The sequence below is a fragment of the Oncorhynchus masou genome, chromosome 13, assembly GCF_036934945.1.
Source record: "Oncorhynchus masou masou isolate Uvic2021 chromosome 13, UVic_Omas_1.1, whole genome shotgun sequence".
NCBI classification, from domain to species: Eukaryota; Metazoa; Chordata; class Actinopteri; order Salmoniformes; family Salmonidae; genus Oncorhynchus; species Oncorhynchus masou.
This window is the reverse complement of record NC_088224.1, coordinates 99,009,411-99,016,895: the sequence shown is the minus strand read 5'-3', so window position 1 is coordinate 99,016,895 and position 7,485 is coordinate 99,009,411. Positions and strand designations below refer to the sequence as shown.

The 7,485-nt window shown below is 47.1% G+C and overlaps 1 protein-coding gene across 1 annotated transcript in view; it reads right to left on the bottom strand.

Annotated features, from left to right (window-relative positions):
* Positions 1 to 1,330: 1,330 nt before the first annotated feature.
* LOC135553264 (EH domain-containing protein 2-like) overlaps positions 1,331 to 7,485 on the bottom strand; it is a 31,848-nt gene continuing 25,693 nt past the window's right edge. Inside the window, exons 7-9 of the mRNA XM_064985438.1 lie at positions 6,273 to 6,461; positions 5,896 to 6,057; positions 1,331 to 3,210 (exon numbers count right to left, since the gene is read on the bottom strand). Coding sequence (XP_064841510.1) covers positions 2,659 to 3,210; positions 5,896 to 6,057; positions 6,273 to 6,461 — 903 coding nt within the window. The 3' untranslated portion in view covers positions 1,331 to 2,658. The remainder of the gene's footprint in view (positions 3,211 to 5,895; positions 6,058 to 6,272; positions 6,462 to 7,485) is intronic.

Sequence of the window (7,485 nt, the reverse complement as noted above, 5' to 3'; positions counted from 1 at the left end):
CTCCAGAGTGGAGCAGGGGTCTAAGACACTGCATCTCAGTGCTATGTGGGGGGCTCCAGAGTGGAGCAGGGGTCTAAGACACTGCATCTCAGTGCTATGTGGGGGGCTCCAGAGTGGAGCAGGGGTCTAAGACACTGCATCTCAGTGCTATGTGGGGGGCTCCAGAGTGGAGCAGGGGTCTAAGACACTGCATCTCAGTGCTATGTGGGGGGCTCCAGAGTGGAGCAGGGGTCTAAGACACTGCATCTCAGTGCTATGTGGGGGGGCTCCAGAGTGGAGCAGGGGTCTAAGACACTGCATCTCAGTGCTATGTGGGGGGCTCCAGAGTGGAGCAGGGGTCTAAGACACTGCATCTCAGTGCTATGTGGGGGCTCCAGAGTGGAGCAGGGGTCTAAGACACTGCATCTCAGTGCTATGTGGGGGGCTCCAGAGTGGAGCAGGGGTCTAAGACACTGCATCTCAGTGCTATGGGGGGGGCTCCAGAGTGGAGCAGGGGTCTAAGACACTGCATCTCAGTGCTATGTGGGGGGCTCCAGAGTGGAGCAGGGGTCTAAGACACTGCATCTCAGTGCTATGTGGGGGGCTCCAGAGTGGAGCAGGGGTCTAAGACACTGCATCTCAGTGCTATGTGGGGGGGGGCTCCAGAGTGGAGCAGGGGTCTAAGACACTGCATCTCAGTGCTATGTGGGGGGCTCCAGAGTGGAGCAGGGGTCTAAGACACTGCATCTCCATGCTAGAGGTGTCACTACAGACTCTGGTTCGGTCACGGGCTGTATCACAACCGGCTGTGATCGGGAGTACCAAAGGGCGGCGCACAATTGGCACAGCGTCTTCCGGGTTAGGGGAGGGTATGGCCGGGGTGGGCCGTCATTGTCAATAACAGTTTGTTCTTAACTGACCTTCTTAACCTTAAACAAACGTTAAATTAAAATTACACTTAAAAAAGGCCCAACCAGGCTGAATTCTTGTCCAATCTGTTTTGATAAATGAGTTCAGATTTGTACCTACGCATAATTGATGAGGCCCCTGGAGCATCACTTTAATCCACAGATTCAAATGATGTTTGTCTGTTGTTGATTATCATTCTGCCCCTGAACAGGCAGTTAACCCACTGTTCCTAGGCCGTCATTGAAAATAAGAATTTGATCTTAACCGACTTGCCTAGTTAAATAAAGATAAAATAAAAAATAAAATAAAAAAATCACCACCATTACCTAATCCCCCACCATTACCTAATCCTCCACCATTACCTTTCCTTTCTCGAAACACTTATGAATTCAACTTCTTTTCCTCTTCATTCTGAACAAAAGGTCAGTGGAGGTCATCAGAACACAGTCCATACAGTTTATTAGGAAATGATAATAATAACGGTTAGCTGTGCACTGCAGTCACTGTTTTACATAACAACATTGTTCTCACAGCATATGACATTAATTTGAAACAAATGCCGATATTTGTCTAGTAAATAGAAAATCAACATTTAGCACTACTCACTAAACAATCCCCCAAAAGCTGAATAGAAGACAGTGACATAGTGTGTGAGGAAAACTATACTAACTATATAAGTACTGCAATGTTATTGGTTGGACCAGTCCCCTGCAGACAGACAGAGAGATGACTAAACAACCTTTATGCTGTACCTAGTGGCAACAGCTGTCAAATACATGAACACAGATTAGTGTACTTGAACATATTCAACATGTGTCTATGTGTGTCTGTCTTGATTTGTTAAAACCCCTGCAAAATAGCTCCATGTAAAAGCAAGTCAAATATAGTAAGGCAGCTTTCAGAGCCATGTATAATCAGATCAGTGTGTAATTAGCAGAGTAGAGTAGAGTAGAGGAGAGGAGAGTAGAGCAGAGTAGAGCAGGCCACTAGCTTTTATTTGACATCACTCAGCAAAACACATTTAGATCCAATTGGAAAAAGTTGTGGTGCATCTCAATAATATGAAGTATCTTCTCCTCCTCCTTTCCTTTCCTTTCCTTTCCTCCATCTGCACTATGGGAAAGGAATTAGAGTGGAGAGACATTGGACGCGGGGGTTCAAGTCCCATCTCCTCTACTCTGTCTACTTACGATCTCCCTCTCTACTCTCCTTCTGTCTTTTGTCCTGTCCATTAATACAAAACATGAAAGGGCATCGGACCTCTGTTATCCTTTAGGAATAAAACACAAGAAAATGTGACTTTACAGGAGAGGAGAAGAAAAAGCTACCGAAGACTATTGAGATGCAGCCAGGGGCTTACAGACACGAAGTAAGGAAAGATAAGGAGACAATGTAGGGCACAAGGGGAAAACGTGGGGGACTAATGGACAATGTATAGGACTGGGGACAATGTAAAGGACTGGGGACAATGTAGGGGACAATGTAGGGGACTAGAAGACAATGTAGGGGACAACGTAGGGGACTGGGGACAACGTAGGGGACAATGTAGGGGACTGGGGACATTGTAGGGGACTGGGGACAATGTAGGGGACAACGTAGGGGACTAGGTGATAATATAGGGGACTAGGAGACAACGCAGGGGACAAAGTAGGGGGACTAGGGGACAAGGTAGGGGACAAGGTAGGGGACAAGGTAGTGGGGCATTAGTGTGTGTGTCAGCTGCCAGAGGGTTATACTCTCAGCTCCAAAGGGTGGGTTAATGTAGTCTCTCTATATATCAGATCCTTTCTGCCTGCGCTTGGAGGGGGGCACCAGGCGTGCTGGCAGCTCGGGTGGCAGACCATGCCCCTCTAACTTCACCTCGATCAGGTGGCTGGCCAGGGCAAACTCCTCGTCATCCAGCATGCCATCTCGGTCCACATCCGACAGCTTCCAGATCCTCCCCAGGACCGAGTTTGGCAGCCGGGTGCTCACCATCCAGTCCCTGGCCTTGGTGCCACTCAGCTTGCCCTCGTTGGGCACCAGGTTGTAGAAGATCTCGTCATATTTGGGCTTGTCCTTGGTCACCACCCAGGCCATCTCGCCCCCATCTTCGCTCTCCTTCTCCACGTCTCCGAATGGTTCGTTCACCACGAAGGGCCCGGCGCGGGTTCCTAGGAAGGCTCCCCCCTGTACCCCTGGCTGCTCCCCCAGGTTGACCTCCTCCTGGCGCAGCAGGGGCATCAGCTTGGCGATGTCGGATGCCAGCAGCTCGTCCAGAGCAGCCATCAGGGACGGTTTCAGGGGCTTGAACTTACTGAAGTCATGGGTCAACAGCTGCTCCTGGATGGGAACAGAACAGCGAAAACTAGTCAGCCAATCAGTCCACCTGGAAAATTAAATGGCTTCGAAAGTATTCACCCCCTTGACATTTTTCCTATTTTTCTGGAATTAAAATGGATTTTGGGAGTTTGTATCATTTGATTTACACAACATGCCTACCACTTTGAAGAAGCAAAATATTTTTTCTTGTGAAACAAACAAGAAATTATACAAAAAACAGAAAACCTGAGCATGCATAACTATTCATCCCCAAGGTCAATACTTTGTAGAGCCACCTTTTGCACAAATTACAGCTGCAAGTCTCTTGGGGTATGTCTCTATAAGCTTGGCACATCTAGCCACTGGGAGTTTTGCCCATTCTTCAAGGCAAAACTGCTCCAGCTCCTTCAAGTTGGATGGTTTCCACTGGTGTACAACAATCTTTAAGTCATACCACATAATTTTAATTGGATAGGGGTCAGGGCTTTGACTAGACCATTCCAAGACATTTAAATGTTTCATCCTTAAACCACTCGCGTGTTGCTTTAGCAGTATGCTTAGGGTCATTGTCCTGCTTGAAGGTAAACCTCTGTCCCAGTCTCAAATCTCTGGAAGACTGAAACAAAATTCCCTCAAGAGTATCCCTGTATTTAGCACCATCATTCCTTCAATTCTGACCAGTTATCCAGTCCTTGCCGATGAAAAACATCCCACACAGGATGGAGTTCTCGGGTGATGAGGTGTTGGGTTTGTGCAAAACGTAGCATTTTCCTTGTGGCCAAAAAGCTCAATTTTAGTCTCATCTGACCAGAGTACCTTTTTCCATATGTTTAGGAAGTCTCCCACATGCCTTTTAGCAAACATCAAACATGTATGCTTATTTTTCTCTGGCCACTCTTCCGTAATGCCCAGCTCTGTGGAGTGTATGGCTTAAAGTGGTCCTATGGACAGATACTCCAATCTCCACTGTGGAGCTTTGCAGCCCCTTCAGGGTTATCTCTCTCCTCTGCTCTCATCCTTCTAGACCTATCGGCTGCCTTCGATACTGTGAACCATCAGATCCTCCTCTCCACCCTCTCCGAGTTGGGCATCTCCGGCGTGGCCCACGCTTGGATTGCGTCCTACCTGACAGGTCGCTCCTACCAGGTGGCGTGGCGAGAATCTGTCTCCTCACCACGCGCTCTCACCACCGGTGTCCCCCAGGGCTCTGTTCTAGGCCCTCTCCTATTCTCGCTATACACCAAGTCACTTGGCTCTGTCATAACCTCACATGGTCTCTCCTATCATTGCTATGCAGACGACACACAATTAATCTTCTCCTTTCCCCCTTCTGATGACCAGGTGGCGAATCGCATCTCTGCATGTCTGGCAGACATATCAGTGTGGATGACGGATCACCACCTCAAGCTGAACCTCGGCAAGACGGAGCTGCTCTTCCTCCCGGGGAAGGACTGCCCGTTCCATGATCTCGCCATCACGGTTGACAACTCCATTGTGTCCTCCTCCCAGAGCGCTAAGAACCTTGGCGTGATCCTGGACAACACCCTGTCGTTCTCAACTAACATCAAGGCGGTGACCCGTTCCTGTAGGTTCATGCTCTACAACATCCGCAGAGTACGACCCTGCCTCACACAGGAAGCGGCGCAGGTCCTAATCCAGGCACTTGTCATCTCCCGTCTGGATTACTGCAACTCGCTGTTGGCTGGGCTCCCTGCCTGTGCCATTAAACCCCTACAACTCATCCAGAACGCCGCAGCCCGTCTGGTGTTCAACCTTCCCAAGTTCTCTCACGTCACCCCGCTCCTCCGCTCTCTCCACTGGCTTCCAGTTGAAGCTCGCATCCGCTACAAGACCATGGTGCTTGCCTACGGAGCTGTGAGGGGAACGGCACCGCAGTACCTCCAGGCTCTGATCAGGCCCTACACCCAAACAAGGGCACTGCGTTCATCCACCTCTGGCCTGCTCGCCTCCCTACCACTGAGGAAGTACAGTTCCCGCTCAGCCCAGTCAAAACTGTTCGCTGCTCTGGCCCCCCAATGGTGGAACAAACTCCCTCACGACGCCAGGACAGCGGAGTCAATCACCACCTTCCGGAGACACCTGAAACCCCACCTCTTTAAGGAATACCTAGGATAGGATAAAGTAATCCTTCTCACCCCCCTTAAATGATTTAGATGCACTATTGTAAAGTGGCTGTTCCACTGGATGTCATAAGGTGAATTCACCAATTTGTAAGTCGCTCTGGATAAGAGCGTCTGCCAAATGACTTAAACGTAAAATGTAAATGTAAATCTTTGGTCTCTTTGTTTCCTCTCCGATTAATGTCCTCCTTGCCTGGTCTGTGAGTTTTGGTGGGCGGTCCTCTCTTGTCAGGTTTGTTGTGGTGCCATATTCTTTAAATTTTTTATTAATGGATTTAATGGTGCTCTGTGGGATGTTCAAAGTTTCTGATTTATTTTTTAGAACCCAACCCTGATATGTCCTTCTCCACAACTTTGTACCTGACCTGTTTGGAGAGCTCCTTGGTCTTCATGGTGCCGCTTGCTTGAATGTTTATATCAAAATAAAATAAAATGTTTTAAATCAACAAATGTTTTATACTACTTATCTAATAAAGGTTGTTTTTTTATCATGTTGAGTGTTTTCGAATTCATGAAAAAAAAGACAGGCAGAAAGACAGGCATGCAGACGGACAACCAGATAGACCTGCATCTTGGCGCAGTCAGGGAAGTCCCCAGCAGAGATGTGGTGTTGCAGCTGGATCTTGGAGAAGATGACAGGAAGTTGGTATATCAGGTTCTTCTTCCTGTTGTCCTTCCTGAAGGTTGGCATCTCCTTCTTCAGGTAACTTATGATGTGGGCATGCACCTGGAGGGGGGAGAGAGGGGGGAGGTAGAGAGAGAAAGAGGGCGGGATATTAACTTCAGCAAAGCCACTTTCTCCTCAATGTTTCATATCAAACTGAGTCAGACACCTTATTCTTTAGTACCTAGTCAGAAAGGTGTGGTTGCAGATTATATCATAGCATCTAGTAGATGAATGAGACAGATAGAGGGAGGGAGATCCAAAGTGAGAGAACCTACCCTGACCAGTCGTGCCCTCTTCACCAGGTCGTTGAGTTTCCTGAGGGCTGCATTATGGGGAAGGTTCTGGATGTCACTAAACAGATCCTCCTCCTCCAGCTCAAACAGACGACGGTTATCAGGGACCAGCAGTGGTTCAGACCAGAATGACCCGATATACACCCTCACGACCTCTGGGGTGTTGAACACCTGTCAATCAATCGAATGTATCCATGAAGCCCCTTTAACAGTTAACACAAAATGTTATACACACTACGCAACACCCTTTAGGTGATATAGCCACTACCCACTCAACACAACCCTCTAGCAGTAAGGCCAAATTCAATGTTTCATCCCCCCCCAAAAAGTATATATCTTTTTATACCTAAAGGGGTCCTTCAATTCAAAATCAAATAGCTAAAATTCCATGTGTTAACTTAGTATAACCCCCCTTATACAAAGTGTAATTAATAACTTCACCATGCTCAAAGGGATATTCAATATCTGCTGTTTTAATTTTTACCTATCTACCCTTCTTTGTGAGGCATTGGAAAACCTTCCTGGTCTTTGTGGTTGAATCTATGTTTGAAATTCACTGCTCGACTGAGGGACCTTACAGATAGTTCTATGTGTGGGATACAGAGATGAGGTAGTCATTCAAAAATCATGTTAAACAGTATTATTGCACACAGAGTGAGTACACGCAACTTATTCTGTGACTTGTTAAGCACATTTTTACTCCTGAACGTATTTAGGGTTGCCATAACAACGGGTTTGAATACTTTATTGACTCAAGACTTTTCAGCTTTTCATTTTTTATTAATTTGTACAAATATCTAAAAACATAATTCCACTTTGACATTATGGGGTATTGTGTTTAGGCCAGTGACACAACATGTGGAAAACATCAAGGGGTTCGTACACTTTCTCAAGGAACTGGTTGAATATTGTGATTGTTCAGTGATTGTTTTGACTATGTATTGGCAGTGGCGATTTTAGTATTTAAATCTTGGTGGGGCAAACTCCCAAAATAGTTTTGAGATGCATGCCAGCAAAGCCACTACACAACACAATACATTAATTGCACTATAACGGTGAAAAACGGAGTCCACAAACTGTTAGGGCCTACATAAAGCTGTCCCAATAGCAGAGCATTCTTTTCAGCACCATGGAGTGAATCCTTACCACTGCTACACCTGGCTATCAGCGTAGTCTTGTCTGGCAGAGAAACAAT